The 20,466-nt window shown below is 43.2% G+C and overlaps 1 protein-coding gene across 1 annotated transcript; it reads left to right on the forward strand.

Annotated features, from left to right (window-relative positions):
* Window positions 1-2,753: 2,753 nt before the first annotated feature.
* LOC143208166 (uncharacterized) lies at window positions 2,754-3,466 on the forward strand. Its single transcript, XM_076422313.1, has 3 exons — window positions 2,754-2,908; window positions 3,022-3,331; window positions 3,404-3,466. The coding sequence occupies exons 1-3, from the start codon at window positions 2,754-2,756 to the stop codon at window positions 3,464-3,466; spliced, it is 528 nt and encodes a 175-aa protein (XP_076278428.1).
* The last annotated feature ends 17,000 nt before the right edge of the window (window positions 3,467-20,466 follow it).

Below are 20,466 nucleotides of genomic sequence, written 5' to 3' on the forward strand. Positions count from 1 at the left end.
TGCCCCTTCTGCGGCACGATCGCCGTCGCACTCGCGACAATTCAGGAGCAAGTCTCCTTCATCTTCTCAAAGGAGGTCGAGTTTATGCTATGCGCATTCTCGTTACCCCAGCAACCCTACGTCTTGTAAACCGGGTTGTCCAAAATTTGCGGAATTCTCCGCTGCAAAAAACTAGAAGCTCCCTCCTGCACGGAGACGGTGGTTAGTGGAGCAGTTCAATCTAGATGTCTTCATTTGAAGGATAGAATCTCGGGTCAGAGTTTTCTGGTCGATACTGGCGCGGACATTTCCCTGCTTCCGGCGGAACCTAAGATACGCCGCAAGCCGTCAGAATTTAAATTATTAGCGGCCAATGACTCGAGAATTGATACATTTGGCGAATCATTTCGCATCCCAGATTTAGGATTAAGACGCGAGATAAAATGGAACTTTGTGATTGCAAATGTTCCCTCTGCGATTATAGGAGCTGATCTTTTATACCATTATGGTCTCGCTGTTGATCTCAAGAGACATTGTCTTCTTGATAAAGCAACCAAGGTAGTCTCAGTAGGAGAAATTAGTAATTCTACTGTTCACTCTGTGCATACGAGTGCTTTGAGATCCTCTTGCCCGGCAATTTTGTCGGAATATCCAGAAATTACGGGGATCTCCATTCCGGTGCCACCCTCTTCATCAGAAGTGTTTCACCACATCTTGACGAAGGGACCACCGATTTCTTCGCGTCCACGCCGTTTGGCGCAGGACAAACTCAAGACTGCTAAAGCCGAATTCAAAGCTTGGGCTGAGGCCGGCATTTGCCGACCCTCAAGTAGCCCCTGGGCTAGTCCCATGCACATGGTGCAAAAGAAGGACTGCTCCTGGAGAGTCTGTGGAGATTACAGACTGTTAAATTCGGTAACGATTCCCGATAAGTATCCCACGCCGTACCTTCAGGATTATAGCAACAATTTGGCAGGGAAAACTATATTCTCTTCGTTAGACCTGCACAAGGCGTTCAATCAAATTCCGGTTGCGCCGGAAGATGCGCAGAAAACTGCCATAACCACGCCATTTGGCCTTTTCGAATTCATGTTTATGACTTTCGGTTTGAGAAATGCAAGTCAGTCTTTCCAGCGCTACATTAATCGAGCGCTGGGGGATCTTGACTTTGTTTTCATTTACATTGATGACATTCTTATTGCGTCATCGTCGGAGGAGGAGCATTCTGCTCACCTCCGCATGGTCTTTGACCGTCTAAAAAAGTTTCATCTTAGATTAAATGTTGAAAAATGCGTGTTCGCAGTTCGCGAACTGGAATTCTTGGGTTATACGGTCAATGCTAAGGGCATTCGCCCCACAGCTTCCAAAGTCGAAGCTATACTTAGTTTCTCGAAGCCCAAGACAATCGTCGAATTACGACGCTTCTTAGGAATGGTAAATTTTTACCATCGAAACATTCCTAATGCGGCAGCCACTTAGGCACCGCTAAATTCATATTTCATTGAATCCAAGAAAAACGATAAAAGAGAGATCTATTGGTCTAGCGAGGCAGAAGCGGCTTTTGACAAAGTCAAGAAAGATTTTGCACAAGCCACTCTCTTAGTGCATCCGCGTGCCGGTGCAGACCTTCGGTTGGTTACCGATGCTTCCGACTTTGCCATTGGGGCGGTCTTGGAACAAAAAAGTTCCTCTTTCGGTATTAACTGCTCAGCCTGGGAGCCCCTCGCCTTCTTTTCTAAGAAGCTTACTCCTGCGCAACGTAACTAAAGCGCGTACGACCGTGAGCTGACGGCGATTTATGAGGCAATTAAATACTTTTCATATTTGCTAGAAGCGCGTCAATTTAGAATCGTTACGGATCATAAGCCGTTAGTCTTTGCGTTTTCTCAGCGTCCGGAAAAGGCCTCTCCACGTCAGCTTTCTTTTATCGCGCAATTCTCGACGCATATAGAGCATGTCAAGGGCCCTGACAACATTGTCGCCGATGCGCTATCACGGGTGGAGTCACTCAGACTTCCCTGTGTGTTGCGGATCGCGCGAGCTACGCGACGGCGGCGACTTACTTCGTATAGAACCGCGGAGAGAGAGGCAACGGGGTTGCCAAAATCATAACAATGATTCGCTATAGAGGCTCCTCTTCACCTCTCCTCCCGCCGTTCTGACTCTTCGGGCACAGCTGATTACCCGAAGAGTCAGTTGCTTTTCGAACTCCCGCTTCGCTAGAGCGGTTAACGCTTTTCGCTACTTTAAAACAATCGCTTTGCTTGAGTGATTTACGTTTTAGTTTAAGTTAGTTCTAAGTGGTGACGGTTCCTTTGATTTCAATTTAAATAAACTGGACAATGACTTGTGCTTTATACACTTAACCAACAGTGCTAGTGACATTGATTTGCATATCCTCCCACGACCCTTCTATTCCTTTATACTGTGAAATCAATTTGAAACAATTAGCAAAACTTCAAAAGGAGGACGATCAACTGGCGAAATTACGCAAGTCGACCAATCATTCCTTGGTGCTCAAGGATATTTCCTGGGGCCCAAAGCACCACACCGTCAGTTGCGACATTTCGGCACAGGCCATTCGGCCATATATTCCGCCGACGCTGCGTCGTACGGTGTTTAACATCTTTCACATGCCGGCGCATCCAGGTCCTCAGGTGACCGATAAATTAATCAGACACAGATATGTGTGGCCTGATATGCACCGCGATATTCAGCGCTGGTGCAAGGAATGTGTTGACTGTCAATAGTCTAAAACGGCCCGGCATGTAAAGATGTTGTCGGAAAAGATTATTGCGCTTGATGGTCGATTCGACCATGTCCATGTGGACATAGTCGGTCCGCTCCCTTTGAGAAATGGTATGCAGTACCTTCTAGCGATGATTGATCGTTTTTCGCGTTGGGTCGAGGCTGTTCCTCTGTCTGAGACGTCAGCCCAAACACTTGCCCGCGCATTTTTCGACACTTGGATATCTCGTTATGGCGCGCCGAAAGCCATAACGACAGACCAAGGCGCCCAATTTGAATCGCGACTCTTTACAGCGTGCTGTCTTTAATAGGTTGCGATAGAATCTGGACTACTGCATACCATCCCTCCTCAAACAGCTTAATCGAACGCTGGCATCGGCCCTTAAAAGCGGCATTAATGTGCCATCGCGACAAAGATTGGACGCGCTCGCTCTCTACGGTTCTGTTAGGCTTGCGATCGCACGTCCGTTCGGACACTAACGCGTCCCCCGCGGAATTTGTATTCGGAACGACGTTAAGACTACCTGGAGAATTCTTTCTTCCGGACGACTTTACGCCGGACCCAAATATATTTATTGAAGAGCATCGCGAGCACATGCGACAGGTACGTCCTGTTCCGGCGGCGCACCACACTAAATCTCGCGCGTTCGTCTATAAAACTTTATATGAATTGTAGGATCTTAGGAAAAATGAGGGCACCGCCGCCGCGGGAATCGAACCCCGGCCTCACTGGTGGTAGCCGATCGACTAACGCGCTCACCCACGGAACCCTCCCATTATTCCCAATCTCCTATAGTATACTTGATCTGGGGGTCCTGATCCCACACTCGGCCATCCTGCAACGACATTCGCCCTCGAATGTCCGTCACAGCGTCGTCGTCTCATCGACTCTCTTTCGTGTTGTGGCCATACACAGAGCCACCAACACAACTCGCAATTTCTCGTCAACTCGCAACAACTCACATACTCGCAACTCGCAACTCGCAGTTTCTCGTAGCGCCATCGTGCGGTGATCGGTGTTCCCCCAATCCCACTTCTGACACCAATTGTAGGATCTCAGGAAAAATGAGGGCACCGCCGCCGCGGGAATCGAACCCCGGCCTCACTGGTGGTAGCCGATCGACTAACGCGCTCACCCACGGAACCCTCCCATTCTTCCCAATCTCCTATAGTATACTTGATTTGGGGGTCCCGATCCCACAGAATGTACGCATGTATTCATGCGAAACATGGCCAAAAAGGCCCTGGAGAGACCTTATACGGGACCTCATCGGGTTCTTTCTCATCCTTCCGACCGTGTTTTCACAATCGACGTGAATGGCACGTCGAAAAATGTGTCAATTGAACTTTTAAAACCAGCATATCTGGTTAATCAAGAACTTGATGACACGGTCGTAAACGACAACCATGCTGGCGGTTCGGCCCCCGCCACGCTAAAAACATACTCGCGGAAAACAATCTCGTTCAAGAAATGAACAAGATAGTTTTCAGCAGTTGTTTTCATTGCTTGATCGAAGGAACTGTTTAAAAATATCATTGTAAATGCAATAATTGCATCGTTTACCCCTGTTAAATTTGATTTTGTATCGTGCCATTGCACTAGGGGGGGAGTGTGTGAGCTCGGCGCTGCACTCGTCCAATCACGAGGCTCCGCGCCTGCGCACAAGAGTCTTGAGAGTCAAACGCTCTCGTGAGCCATTGTGCTCGATCTGTTCGTTTTACGATCTCGTACATGAAACACGCATTGTTCTGCGCTCCTGCGTTATCTTCAAAAAGTATACTTGTTCACCACGTTGTGGTTTCTCTTTTTCAAACTTTGTAATCAGTCGGGTTATAGTATCTGTGTGCTATTGGTGACTTCACCACGAATAAATCGAGGTGATCGGTGATAACTGTGAACATTTACTTTTCTCCTCGACATTCCTCTTAGAGAGAGTTTCAACGTGAGTGTGTAGGCTCACGACCACGTTTACCTACAGTGGTGACCCTGAGTTAAATTCTCGGTACACCGCGTGCGAAGAGACGGTGGATCGTCAGTCACTCCACTTGGGTGACCCCTTCACCCTCTCATTTCCACATACGGACCACATACGGACCTCTATAGGCGACTCTAAATACTACTGTAGCGTCTGCATATTTGCGCATACTTGCAATGAAATTACAAGAAAAATAGACACTCAACATTCATTTCTTACTTTACTAAACCATTGTAATGATCACCACGTATTATACGATCATAGGATACACCTGATCAAGTGTATAATTAATAATTACGTTAAAGTCAGGTACAATTATATCTGTAAGCAAAAAAACAATGTTGCTAATAGCAAAAGAAACTATTTTAATAAATTAATATTGTTTTCTGGCCATTAAGTACATCGTGTTGTTATTGATCCTTTACATATTTCTTATAAAATCTCTGATAATTTTTCAAAACATTTATATATCCTTTATGATAAGACATACGTAAATAGAAATAACATTATTACGCATGTCACAATTGACTTACAATTAAAATCACATTAAAATATGCGGTGAATATACGTGATTCATTTGTACATTTTAAATGTTCCCGCTACTTTATATAGATGGCAACACTTGCGGTCCGTAATTCCATGCGACCATCCCTCCCCGCTCGCTTGGTGCCCCCTCTCGCCTAAAACCCTACCTTATGCTCAGTCCTGTAGGTCCATGGAGAGTGCTCACGCCAGTGTCGCCAGATGAGGGGAGTCACGGTGAAATGATGTACCCTCTCTCTGATGACCAGAGTACATGCGCGTGCGCGACGGAGATTTAGTGGGGCGAATGGAAGACACGTTGCGCGTGCGCGATGGGGACGCAACAATGACACGACATTTCGCAGGTTTTAGGTTATTGTCGCGTAAAATTCACCCATTTACTTATTTCACATACTATGTAATTATTGATCCCTTTATGTCTATGTTGTTAGTTGTATTTCTTTAAAATGTAACGTTACAAATAAAACATAATTTGTCAATTTATCGTTTAGGAGAAAAATGAGTGAATTTATTATCCCAGTCTCTTTTATGCAACTATTTTTGAGGAGCGTATGAGGGTTAACACAGTGTTAAAATATATTATGATTTATTGATTTTACTGAAATATAACTCAGTACTACATACATACAGATTTCAAGATTTTTTCAATTGTACATATATTATAGTAAGCATTCATACTTCGCTTCACGACTGAAACTGCCACATGTTACAATTAATTTTATTTATAATAAAGAATATTTACAGTTTCTATTTAGAACGACCCACATGATTCATATGTACATAATAGGTACGATACGATACGCGGCAATAACCTAAAACCTGCGAAATGTCAGTCGTTGTTGCGTCTTCATCGCGCACGCGCAACGTGTCACATATTACTCTGGTCATCAGAGAGGGGGTACCTTGTATTCCCCTCGAGTGACGGTTCGGTCACTTTCTGGCGACACTGGCTCACGCCCGGGTTTTGGCCAGTGTGCCCAGATTCCACGTTTTTTTTCGCGCATGCGCGTCAAACCAGTAACGTAGCTATGTTGCGGCCGATGCGATGATGTAGCAGAGCCCTGAGGCAGCTACAGTCAGCGGCGATAATAAGTGGACACGCTTAAAAATCGCATAACTTTTTAGAAATTGGTCCAAAGGACTTGAATTTTTTTAAGATGTTAGACCGACTAGTTCGCTAGAGAATAAGTAAACTAAAATTTATTACGATTGCAATTGGTAGGAATTATACAAAATTTTAAAATATAATGTTTTGCCAACTTTTTTATCTGGGCCTGTAACGATAATTTAAAAAATGTGTTTTATAGATTTCGGTAACTTATATGCATACTGAAAATTTCATCGAAATCGGTCAACATTGCAATGAGCTACAAACGTTTAAAGATGATCACGTTAGGGCGAAATGCCCTGGCAAGGCTGAAAATCTACGACTTTCACTCTTAAGCTCTCATCTTTAAACGTATGTAGCTCATTGCAATGTTGACCGATTTCGATGAAATTTTCAGTATGCATATAAGTTACCGAAATCTATAAAACACATTTTTTAAATTATCGTTACAGGCTCAGATAAAAAAGTTGGCAGAACATGATATTTTAAAATTTTGTATAATTCCTACCAATTGCAATCGTAATAAATTTTAGTTTACTTATTCTCTAGCGAACTAGTCGGTCTGACATCTTAAAAAAATTCAAGTCCTTTGGACCAATTTCTAAAAAGTTATGCGATTTTTAAGCGTGTCCACTTAATATTGCCGCTGAAGAAGTCGTGTATTGAATTTACCAAATAAAATATTTTGTTGTTTATTATTTATCTTGCTTAATTATTTTAGCACTCCTTTCCTCTTCCCCATCCTCTAAATACAATAGAATAAGTCGGAATTATATTATTATCTGAATATATATATATATATATATATATATATATATATATATTATATTTCAATATTTCATATGTTGTGACGTGGCAAGATAGCCTACGTCACTCGAACTCCCATAAAGGAAGACCGGGCCACCCTTTGGTCAAGCATCGCGATAAGGGCCGCTGCGAGCGCTCTCCCTGGGCACGAGTGAGACCCAAAAAGGCGCATTCTAATGTTTTGAATGTCGCGCCAAATTGCGCGACGGAAGTTTACAGGACCGTATCCGGGTCCCAGGCGGGATCCGGAAATTCTACTTTCAACGCAGAGGCAACGAGCCTCGAGGATAAGCACCTCGAGGCAGGCGAAAGGCAGGATCCCGAAAGGAAATAACGAGAGATCGTCAAGGCCCAGGACTGTCAACCTGGAGGCGCCGACGAGGGCATCCGCTGCTGAGACGATCAACTACTCGGCCCTGTCGTCGCCTCGTCCGGGAAGAAGCAGCAGAGCAACCGGATTGGCTGACGCCGATCGTCTCCTCGGGAAGCGGCCAATAGGAAGACAGCGCTGCCGGATATGCCGTGAGACGCCGGAAGCCGAACGCCGTCGCCTGGGATTCGTCAACGCGAAATTCCGCATTAGCGATAGGTCGAGACGTTGCGCGAAGGAAGTAGAATCGAAAAATGGGGGACGCCCTGCTTCCGCGTACCCGAGCTACCGCGTGAACGATCACTGCGTCTTTGGAATCGTTAACGAACAGTTGTCTCTTTGAACGATTGCTTATAATTCTTGTATTTTGCGCCTGCTGAGACCAAGGGGACTCTAGAGATTCGCTGCCGTTCAACTGTTGCCGAATTACCAGTGGTAAGCGCCGATCAGGCTTTCGATATTAAGTATTCGTGAACTTCGTGTTGGCTCGGGTAGCGCGGCGAGGTTAGGTATTCGCGTCGCGAGGATTAACGGCAAATAACGGCGGACGATATTAGTGGACACGGCCTGTGTCAAAGTACGAATCCTTCACCTTGGGAAGGATATCGTTTTGGTGATACGAATCCCTCGTATTGTGAGGGATATCGTTTTGGTGATATGAATCCGGTCGGATAGCGGGGGCCGCGTGGCCGCATTGTGACGGTTGTACGACGCCAGTTTGAACGCGAAGTCGCGGATTCGTGATAAAATCGCTGCCGCCGTTAATTCAGATTAACCTGCACTCGTTCCACGGTGTGAAGCCGTCGCGTGTTCGATTCGCGGTCGTAAATTCTGTTCGATCGGCGCAAGTCCGAGAAAAACCGCGAATTCCATCTGAGTTCGGTCGGAAAACGGCCTCCGAGGCCTTCCGCGTCGCGAAGTTCTTATCGCTGCCGAATTCTTCGCGAGTTCGTAAAGTACGAGAGAAATAGCGCGTGCGATTTCCACCAGTCGCGATAATACGCGCCGGCTACTTTTGTATTCGCTGCCGAGTCGTCGGCAGCTCAGTCGATTCGTTTAATAAACACCTTGTTAGCCGAAACGTTGTTTATTCCTTGTGTGAAAACCTTCCCGTCGCGGGGAACGTCTCGTGTTCTTCTGACGTAGAATCCTGCGCCCTCGCGATAGCTATTCAGATTTCGTTTGCTACATCACAGTCTCGCGAGTCCAACCGCGTTCCGCTTTCGCGTTCAGATTACGATTCTTTCGTGTGACACCTTCGGGTGTCTGGCGCCCGAAATCTCATCAAGTTTGATTTTCGAATAACAAGACTGTGAGCGTATTTTGTCCCGAGAGGACCACGCATCGCGCGGCCGAGCGTGGCCCGGCTTCTCGCTTGTAAATTCTCGGTGTTGCTATTCATCGTTCGACCATCCATACGAAAAGTTAAGAAAGCGACGTGACAATGTATATACGAATATATATACAAATACACTTGTCATTCATTCGTTTTTCATAATCAGTTCCATTCGGCATGGCGCTCAAGGTGCCACATTTCCTCGCGAAGCGTACTTTATTGAGGCTGAAAAGTCGCGCATGCGCGAAAAAAAACGTGGAATCTGGGCACACTGGTTTTGGCCGTGCCCTTAGACCATATATACTTATAGACACGGTGCAGATACTTTTGACCGTGGCAAAGATCATTCAGATCATGGTAGAACGTGACGTCACAGTTTTGAAAGATGTACAAGCTATGGTCATCGACAGCGCCTACCAGCTTGGCTTATGAGGATGAGGGGGGTATACCCGGAAAGAATGGACAGGATAATTTCAAAGAATTTGGCATTTTATAATGAAATAATCATTATATAAAGTATATTTGAGATACAAATGTTTATTCTATATGTTTTATTAAGGCATTACAATGAAGTATGAATTATATTGATAATGAATGAATAATACCCAGTGAGCACAGGACTATCCTATGTTCGTCCAAGGAAGGTCTGCTTCCGACATTCGGGACGATCGGAAAACGTCCAGAATATCCTAGTAACAGCCTCTGAATGGTCATGTTACCAAGTAGAATATCTTGAGATCGTACGGTGGCGACATACCTAGAAGGTTTTTAGACTGTTCGAAAGTACCGTTCTCCGGAAATTCCTAGAAGAGGTTTTTAGACTGTTCGAAAGTAACGTTCTCCGGAAATTCGGACATTTTGTGAACGTTTAAAGAAGTAACAACATTTATTTAAAATTTCGTTTATTTTATGATTTTTTCCCATTTGGTATATGTAACAAACAAGATTTTACAAGATTATATGGACATGTGTACGAACATAACAAGATTTTAAGTACATTTGCTTCTTATTTCCGACTGCTGCAACTTCTTGGCTCCGCTTCCTGCTGTCTTCTTTCAAACTCTCTGGGTCTGTTTAGAGTCAGCAAATCCCCGCTGGAGGCAGTAACTAGAAATAAAATATGTTTTTATGAAAAAAGATATACTAATTACAGTAATAGGATGAGATGTACAGCTATGAATGTAATAATTTAATGTTCAATATGTAGAGCGATTCTTTTTTGCATCTACATACCAATCTTGCTGCAACTTCTTCGCTCCTCTTCCTGCTGCGTTGTTTCATATACTCTGCATCTCTTCGGAGAGGGCGGCAATTCCTCGCTGTTGGCAGTGACTACAAATAAAATATGTTTTTATGATAATAGATATACTAATTACAGTAATAGGATGAGATGTACAGCTATGAATGTAATAATTTAATGTTCAATATGTAGAGCGATTCTTTTTTGTATCTACGTACCAATGTTGGTTTTCTTCTCCAATCTTAGGGGAGTGGGTAAAATTGTCTTTTCTGTCCCACACAATACCGTTTTCCTTCGTTTTGACTTCTTCGCCGCTTGCGTATGGTCACAACTCGTTACAGACGAGAACACTCCTCATCTTGGATTTTCAGGATTCATCGTCTACTTTGTTGATATTCTGCGCGCCGTGTAAATAGTACCTTCATTTTTTGATCGCGCAATGGCGGCGATTTCAGCTTCAGTAGTCGATGAGATGGCGTCAGATGGAGTACCTCGAACACCCCGCAGTGCGCCGGAGCGGAAATAGTAACTTCAACAGCGCCACTCGAGGTGAACTACGAAGACAGAGAGCAGATATGTTTCTCATAGGAAAGACACTGACAGAGAATATGAAACACCTTGATTCTTTCGATCACGCGGGTAAGCCGCATTTCGCGAAGAAGCAATATTTTTTTATACTCTTTGTGTTGAAATATTCTCTGCATTATTGCGGGGTCCCGTAGAGAGCCCTTTTTTACAATTTGGCTCTTGGAACTTTGTAAACAACAAAAGTGTACGTTTTTATGGAAGAACTTTTTTTCTGTACACTTTTTCCAAATGCTCTTTGCGTTGAAATACTCTCTGTATTATTGCGGATTAGCATGCAGAGCTCTTTTTTCGAAAAAGTGTACAGAAAAAAAGTTCTTCTATAAAAACGTACAGTTTTGTTGTTTATAAAGTTCCAAGAGCCAAATTGCAAAAAAGGGCTCTGTCCCGTACAGAAAAAAGAGCTCTGCATGCTAATCCGCAATAATACAGAGAGTATTTCAACGCAAAGAGCATTTGGAAAAAGTGTACAGAAAAAAAGTTCTTCCATAAAAACGTACACTTTTGTTGTTTACAAAGTTCCAAGAGCCAAATTGTAAAAAAGGGCTCTCTACGGGACCCCGCAATAATGCAGAGAATATTTCAACACAAAGAGCATAAAAAAATATTGCTTCTTCGCGAAATGCGGCTTACCCGCGTGATCGAAAGAATCAAGGTGTTTCATATTCTCTGTCAGTGTCTTTCCTATGAGAAACATATCTGCTCTCTGTCTTCGTAGTTCACCTCGAGTGGCGCTGTTGAAGTTACTAGTTTTGGTCCAAGGCCTAGGGACCTTTAGTAAACCTAAGAAACGGACATATTCCTGGAACGTCCAGAACAGTCCAGAATTCAAGCCCTAGGGACCTTTGGTAAAACCTAAGAAACTGTCATTCCTAAAGCGTCCAAAATTTAATTCCTAGATACATTCTTGGGAAGTACTGAATGGACGCAGGACGTTTGGACGTGAACTGGACCTGAAACGTACGTTTTGGGGAGGTACGTGGCTATTTGGTTAGTTTTATTGTAACAGACCTACATAACGTAGGCCTGTTACGAACAAACCCCTGTCACACCTCCACCGGTTATACACGACGACGCGAATCTAGTAACGTACCGCCGGCCTCCTGTCAACACAACACCGCCTGTACCGCACGCTCCCCGTACCTAGACCCGGAGTCCAACGGAATTCAAAATCAAATTTCCATAACGTTCAGAAGAAGGTATACGTCACCATCAAAATACCGCACCGCACCACCATCCCTTACCACCAAACCATCCCAATAAAAGCCGTCGCGAACAGACTAGAACCAACTGAGTCTGCCAGCAGTCATCTAGGAACAACCACGTGCGATATTCCAGTGCTGTGAGTATACTACCTGTTACCGTTGTCCACGTCTCCGCCACCGACTTCGAGCCGTTCGTCGAACGCACCTCCTGGTTATCGGCATCCTGGTTCCGCTGGTACGAGCCGTGCTCTACCTCGAAACAACCGGTGCGTCACCGGTCTCTTTCGCTAGGCGCGTCGCCTCCGAGAGTCGACGAACAAGAAGTGGTGTGTCACCCCTTCGGCTTCGTCGAAAAAACCCTGTCGTCCTGTCCCTCCGCTGGTGCGAGCCGTGCCCCACCTCGAACACCCGGTGCGTCACCGGTCACTTTCGCTAGGCGCGTCGCCTCCGAGAGCCGACGAACAAGAAGTGGTGCGTCACCCTTTGACCACGAAAACCCGGCCTAGGTAGGGAGATCACGACGACAGTCGTGATCTAACTCTACTCCTGTCCACTCTGCATGCGTCCTACACCACTTACAGGTTCAGGTAGCACTCTCACGGTCACACGTTCTAAAATCACGGGCACCGTAGCATTAACATCGCGCACCGTATCCTGAGGCACCGTATCCTGAGGCGCCGTATCCTGAGGCACCGTATCTTACGCGTCTGAAAGGCAGCGAGCATAATTATATTTGCCCGCAACCGACTCGTCAGTTATTTCACCCGTACCGATTCCGTTCCTCGCGCCGTTTACTCCCTTCGTCGTTTAGGACCCTGGATCGGCGAGCAGTTCAGCACCAAGGAGCACGGACGCGAGGAAACCGAACGACGACGAAACATACCCGTTACATTATATATTAACTATTTTAGGAATCGATATTTGATTCTGAAGATTAACAACTTTCGCATATTATGCAGGTTACAGAATGTTTTTTACATATAAATCGATCACATTTACATTTTAAGGTAGTACTGCTATTTTTACATAATTTACATTTACCTCGCTTGTGATTAATTATTATTAGACTGCGGATCTTTGTGCATTTATAAAAAAATTGAGTAGATGAAATTCAAAATTGTCGAAAAATTTTAAACATTTAAATGTCAATATATGATTTCTGCTCTATTACAATCATTAAGGGAAGAAATAACATTCAATTTAGTTTCTATTTCTTGCAGTCGATGTAGACAATTTTTATTTTGAATGAACGTTACATAAAAATTACACACACTTATTGATTACAAAATAATATTTTGTTGACGCGTCGGCGTCGGTTAGCGTCGGTCTGCCGCATCAGCCATTTTGAAATTATCTTAAGACTTATCTTCTGACGTCACGTTCTACCACGATCTTTGCCACGCTCAACTCTCGGCTTTCCTATACACATACTATACCTATGCCGTGTCTATCAGTACATATGGTCTAAGGCCGTGCCCATTATAGTGCTGCCCCCTACTCTAGTACTTAGCCTGGATCAGCTCCTACATCATCTTTAGCATGGACAAGATCCTACATCATCTTTAGCATGGACAAGATCCTACATCATCTTTAGCCTGGACACCGACGAGATACTATTAAAGACTGCCAGCACCGACGAGATACTATTAAAGACTGCCAGCCTTATGGGAGTTGGCGAGCCCGAATATTTCGGTGTTTCTTACGCCCTCTAGGATATATTCTGGCTCCATCCAGAGAAACAGAAGGCCAACGACGGCATTTTGTCGGTGAAGAAGACCACTGAGGAGATTCTCGTCGCGATGCATCGGTGAGAATGCGAATTATCACGAAACTATATCGATTATTATTAAATGTTACATTCTCCGCCATATTTCAGACGATGTTTTGGCATTATTCTGGCACTATTTCGAATTTTTAGCGATGTGGTATATCAGATCACTGTAACTTTCACGTTCTCCCCGCGCCCGTTGCGCCCGGTTACCCGTCCCGCTGAATAACACAGGGGCTGGCAGTCTTTAATAGTATCTCCACCGACGAGGTACTATTAAAGACTGCCAGCCTTATGGGAGTTCGTGTCACTCGACTATTTCGGTGTTCTCTTACGCCCTCTAAGATATATTCTGACTGGAGTGAGAAACAGAAGGCCATCGACATGATCTCGTCGGTGCAGAAGGCTACTGAGGAGATTCTCGTCGGTGATAAGGCAAATCGTCACCGAACCATATTGAGCACCATGAATTGTCACATTTTGTACCGAGCAGATATTTCAGACCAGACTTGGGCATTAATCGATTAAAATTTTAATCATGATTGATTGATTAATGTATACGATTAAAAAACAAATCGTCGAAAAATCGGCGATTGATTTAATCGTCAATCGTTGATTAAAAAAAGGAATCATCGAAAAATCGGATGATTTAATCATCAATCGTTGATTAAAAAAAGGAATCATCGAAAAATCGGATGATTTAATCAATTATTGAAGTTAATCGCCTCATGGTCGATCCATAAATTGTAATAAGGAGGGAGAGAGAGACACAGAGAGGGAGCAGACAGCGGATGGAGAATTGACAGAAATAATAATATATTTCAACAAAAACATGGTCGTAGCTTTCCAGGAATAATAACTTCATACATAAAAGCACGTAAACAGAATTTGTATTATAGACCAAATGACAATACACCAAAACTCAGTTTACATTTTTTTCAGTATTCATACAGTTCTGATTACGTATTTCATTTCGAAATTTCAGCAGTTAATCATTAATCAATTATCCGATTGACGATTAATAATCGTTAATTGCAAATTAACGACTAAAGTAGAAATTTAATCGTTAACCGCAATTAACGATTAATAAGTATTTAATCTAATACTTATTTCTCAATACTTAGTTAAATGCTTATTAACGATTAGTAGTATTTAATCGTTAACCACAATTTTAACGACTAAACGAGGGGATTAATTGTTAATTGCGATTAACGATTGAAATAGAAATTTAGTCGTCAATCGTTGATTAAATTTTTGCCCAACTCTGTTTCAGACGATGTTGGTTTCAATATTAAAAGTAAAACTCGAGGACAAAAAATTCTTAGAAATATATTATTGAAGCATAATTTTTTAGGAAAATCAACAATTCCTATTTCAAATTTTATATGAGACACCTCAATTTGTAATTTCAAAATATTTCATAAACGAGAATTATTACCTTACACTTTTTTATACATAAATGTTCCAGGAATCGATCTGTGAGAACAGAAATATGTTGAAAAGACTTTACTGTACAAAATTAAATGGCAAGGTGGACAAGGGAGTGCTTGTCCTCATCGTTGGCAAAAGGAATTATTATAAACATTAATTAGCTAAAATCAATAAATGTCTCATAGTATTATTTTGAATAAATTAATGCGTGCGAATGTTCATGGTTTAAAAGTTATTCTGAATCTCGAGTTTTATTGCCTATTTTGACGAAAAAATTAGATGGCCAGGTGGTCAAGGGAGTGCTCGTTAACATCATTAGCAAAAGGAATTGTTATAAACATTAAACAGCCAGAAATAATAAATTTATCTGTGAATTGTATCGAATAAATTAATGCGTGCAAATGTTATGGTTTAAAAGTTATTCCGTATCACGGAAACTATTAGCCACTTTGACTAAAAAATTAGGTGGTCAGATAGCCAAGGGATTGCTTGTGGACATCGCTGTAAAATAGAATTGTTATAAACATTAACCAGCTGGAAATAATAAATTTTTCAATAATTGTCACGGCGATCGACATCGATCGATATTCGGCGGAGTGGGGGGCGCCGCTCGAGCTCGGCGGCTCGGCGAGAGCTCTCCGTCAGTCAGTCAGTCGGGGCGGGGGGACCGGCGTGAGCGGACGTGCTGCGGGACCAGGAGCAACCAGAAGCGCCAGGAGGACCGGAGGGACCAGAGGTGGACAAGGGGTCACCTACAGTTACCCTGGCCTACCTTCAACTGTTCATTCAAGGAACAACGGTAAGTTTGATTACTAATATTTTTCAAAGCTTCCTTTGTCTTTTCAAACTCGTCCTTCATACTTTTGAAATTTTCATCGAGACTTTCGATGAAGACTATTGAGTCTTCTTCAAATTTATCAATTTTATTCTTTATAAAAATTACATTTTGAGCGCCCCACTCGTATGCAGCATTATAATTGCTCTTGTGAGCTGCTTCGTTGGTTGTTTTCGCACTCGTGTGAGGGGTTATAGTTATAGTTATTATAGGGGTTATAGGGGTTATAGGGGTTATAGTTATTCTCACAAACTGGTTCGCTGGTTGTATTCGCACTTCTGTGCGGGGTTGTAATTGCTCTTGTGAGCTGCTTCGTTGGTTGTATTCGCACTCATGTGAACGATTACAATTGTTCTTGTGAACTGGTTATATTCGCACTTTTGTGCGATGTTACAATTGCTCTCATGAGTTGGTACTCTGATTGTATTCGCACTCATGTGCATGGTTACAATTGCTCTCATGAGCTGGTTCTGTGGTTGTATTCGCACTCATGTGCGAGGTTACAATTGCTCTTGTAAACTGGTTGTATTAGCACTTTTGTGCGAGGTTATAATTGCTCTCATGAGCTGGTTCCCTGATTATACTCGCTCTCATGTGCGAGGTTACAATTGCTCTTGTAAACTGATTGTATTAGCACTTTTGTGCGAGATTACAATTGCTCTCATGAGCTGGTTCTCTGATTGTATTCGCACTCATTTGCAGGATTACAATTGTTCTTGTGAATTGGTTCGCTGGTTATGTGTGTATTCGCACTCATGTGCGGGGTTATAGTTATTCTCATGAGCTGGTTCTCTGATTGTATTTGCACACATGTGCAGGATTACAATTGTTCTTCTGAACTGGTTCGCTGGTTACATTCGCACTCGCGTGCGTGATTTAATTCCCTATTCAAGTGCATTGTTTCTAAATACGATTGGTCTATTTCAGCTAGATTACAACAGCCGGCTGCTAACGAAGACGACACACCGAATGAAGAGAACACACCAACGAACAGGAAGAAGACTGCAGTATATTTTTAAGTTAGTTATATTTAATCTACATATTAAGATTGTATATTTTCGTTGTAAATATGTCGAGTAATTGTTACCGTAACTTCACTTTGCTCGACTCGTATATTTGACTCCGACCTGTGTCGGACCTTGCTTGCATGTACCAGACCGGTTGGAGCCGGTATTCGGCGTCGATACATTGAGAGACGTGGCTCAGTGAGACCTGTTCACTCGTGTAGCCATGCTACAGTGTCCTCTCTATTCGTCATCCTACCCGCGTTCACCACAACTTTTGTTGCTTGCTGACAGGTAGTTGGTAGAGAAATAGGATATCGTTTGAACACTTCTCACTGTCCATTTCTCTTGGTGAGGACACGTCGGGTATCGGCTCTGACCGGAGCTGGTCTGCAAGCATTGTACGCGCCTCTTGTTTCTCACTTTGAAAGAATCAGAGCCTTCTGCCTGATTCGCTTTTGATCCCCCGTGGATCGGAGACTCTTTCTCCGATTCACACCTTTTGCTCCGCGATAATTACTCGACATACTTGCGTAATTTAGTATTAAGTCTGTCGTTGTAAGAAAGGGAGCCAGAAGGAATATTGCATTCGTTCTGACTCCCTTTCGGCTCTCGCGTGCAGCAACCTCCTCGTGGTGAGACCTGGGCAATCGGTATTATCCTTTATTTGTAAGAACTTCTAGTGTCTTATGAATAAAGGATAATATCGAGCTAATAAATGCACATTGCACATTTATAATTTTCGACACGATTGTATAGTAGAACTTAAGACTTGCGAGATATAAAACTTTATTTCATTAAAGTGTATAGGAATTTACTTTCAGGTACCTTGCTGTCGACCAAGGGTATATCAATGCTTTCTTCGTTTACCCTTGGCCCATCTTCAGTTCGTTATTTCGAAATATATTATTCAGTCAGTGATCACGACAATTTTTATTTCTGAATTTCCAATTGTTCGCTTCGGAACTTTCACAAGTCCCTCTTCTAAAACTTTAAACATTTTGTCTGAAATTGGTATTCCTCCGATCGGAGGTCCTCCAGGGGCTCACTCACAGATGGGGCCGTGAGTGTGTACGGGATGTAGCGTCCCCGGGGCACCCGAATCGCCTATAGGCCGCACCTGTGTGCGGAGTTAGTTTGGCTTTCGTGAGCTGGTTAGATTCGCACTCGTGTACGGGGTTAGATTCGCACTCGTGTGCTGGGTTAGTTTGACTCTCGTGAGCTGGTGTTAGGTTGGCTTTCGTGAGCTGGTATTAGGTTTGGCTCCCGTGAGCTGGTATTAGGTTGGCTCTCGTGAGCTGGTTAGATTCGCACTCGTGTGCGGGGTTAGTTTGGTTCTCGTGAACTGATTCTAGGTTTACTCTTGTGAGCGGGTATTAGGTTTGCACTCGTGTGCAAGGTTATGTATTGTTATATATCTAAGTAATATTAGTCTGTTTCAGCTAGAATACACCAAGAAGAGGACACACCAAGAAGAGGACATACCAAGAAGAGGACACACCAAGAAGACTGCGGCGTATTCTTAACTTAATTTTATTTACCGAGCAATTATTGTCTTAGCGTCACCCCCGAACCAGAGCCTTCTGCTCTGGCTCATATTTCTTCTTTGCGTATCAAAGCCTTCTGCTTTGATATTCCCCCTTTTGCATGTAGTCTTTTGGCCCACAATAATTGCTCGGCTTGCGTGCGTTAATTTGTAAGATTGTATTATACCCATTTGTATATACCCATAATCCATCAGTAATTATTGGCATTGGTATTATTTGCTCGATTTAACGTTTTTGGTTTAATCTCTAAATCTGTAATACCATATACAGGGTGTTTACCTACAGGTGGGAGAAAATTTAAGGGGTGATTCTCGACGATAATATAAGAAGAAAATGAAGAATAAAAAAATTGCGATTTCGGCTTCGTTATTTAGTTATTAACAATTAAAAATCCGCCTAAAATGCTGCAACACTTCTAACAAAAGTATACGTTGCGTACGTCACAGTCGCGCGACAGTCTCGTATCAAGTGACAAATGCATGCATACCTTGATTCTCATTTGGGGCCGAGGTGAAAATGTTTAAAAAATCAGTGGACGACATTGAACCTACCTACTCGTTAAAATCCACAAGGGCATTTCTAATATCCGCCCTATGGAATTATCGAGTAGAAGGGGTCAATGCCCTTTCACTTTTAAATTCTTCTCAAACATATCCACAAATCCTTATCCTGCTCTATAATTGTTCATAACACTGTACCTAATATACTGGAATAAACGCTCTAGCACTATTTACAATATCATACACACGCACTACGAGTTTACAGAGAGTACAAGTTTACTGAGGGGAATGAGGAGAATGTAAAGAACTGGTAATCCTTTAATGTTGAAACACTGCACTTTATTGAACTTGATTTACGTCGCGAGACTCGCTCACAGACGGAACGGATATCTTGAGGTAGGTTCAATGTCGTCCACCGATTTTTTAAACATTTTCACCTCGCTGGGGCCCCAAATGAGAACCACGGTATGCATGCCTTTGTCACTTGATACGAGACTGTCGCGCGCCTGTCTGACGTACGCAACGTATACTTTTGTTAGAAGTGTTGCAGCATTTTAGGCGGATTTTTAATTGTTAATAACTAAATAACGAAGCTGAAGTCGAAATTTTTTATTCTTCATTTTCGTCTTATATTATCGTCGAGAATCACCCCTTAAATTTTCTCCCACCTGTAGGTAAACACCCTGTATATATGCATATCTAGTTATCAGGATATCAGGATACAAAGGTATCAGCATATCAGTTTAGCAGTATATCGCATATCACTATATCTGTATATCAGTATAGAATTACCATAACAATGAATCAGTATAATACCAATGCCAATAATTAATTGCTTGGGTTGCGTGCGTGCCTGCGTTAATTTTTAAGCTTGTATATCTTCGTTGTAAATATGTCGAGTAATTATTGCCGTATCGTCACTTTACTCGACTCGTATTTTTGACTCCGACACAGCCTTCTGCTGTGTCGGACCTTGCTTGCATGTACCAGACCGGTTGGAGCCGGTATTCGGCGTCGATACATTGAGAGGAGTGGTTCAGTGAGACCTGTTCACTCGTGTAGCCATCCTACAGTGTCCTCTCTATTCGTCATCCTACCCGCGTTCACCACAAATTTTGTTGCTTGGTGACAGGTAGTTGGTAGAGAAATGGGATATCGTTTGAACACTTCTCACTGTCCATTTCTTTTGGTGAGGACACATCGGGTATCAGCTCTGACCGGAGCTGGTCTGCAAGCATTGTACGCGCCGCGTCACCTTCGAACCAGAGCCTTTAGCTCTGGTTCGCTCTTGTTTCTCACTTTGAAAGAATCAGAGCCTTCTGCCTGATTCGCTTTTGATCCCCCGTGGATCGGAGACTTCTTCTCCGATTCACACCTTTTGCTCCGCGATAATTACTCGACATACTTGCGTAATTTAGTATTAAGTCTGTCGTTGTAAGAAAGGGAGCCAGAAGGAATATTGCATTCGTTCTGACTCCCTTTCG

Source organism: Lasioglossum baleicum, chromosome 4 (genome assembly GCF_051020765.1).
Source record: "Lasioglossum baleicum chromosome 4, iyLasBale1, whole genome shotgun sequence".
NCBI lineage: Eukaryota > Metazoa > Arthropoda > Insecta > Hymenoptera > Halictidae > Lasioglossum > Lasioglossum baleicum.

Coding starts and splice junctions, on each gene's coding strand:
- LOC143208166 (XM_076422313.1), top strand. CDS start 2,754: ATGTTGTCGGAAAAGATTATTGCGCTTGATGGTCGATTCGACCATGTC. Junction 2,909..3,021: donor GCTGTTCCTCTGTCTGAGAC/GTCAGCCCAAAC, acceptor GACTCTTTACAG/CGTGCTGTCTTTAATAGGTT. Junction 3,332..3,403: donor ATCGCGAGCACATGCGACAG/GTACGTCCTGTT, acceptor TATGAATTGTAG/GATCTTAGGAAAAATGAGGG.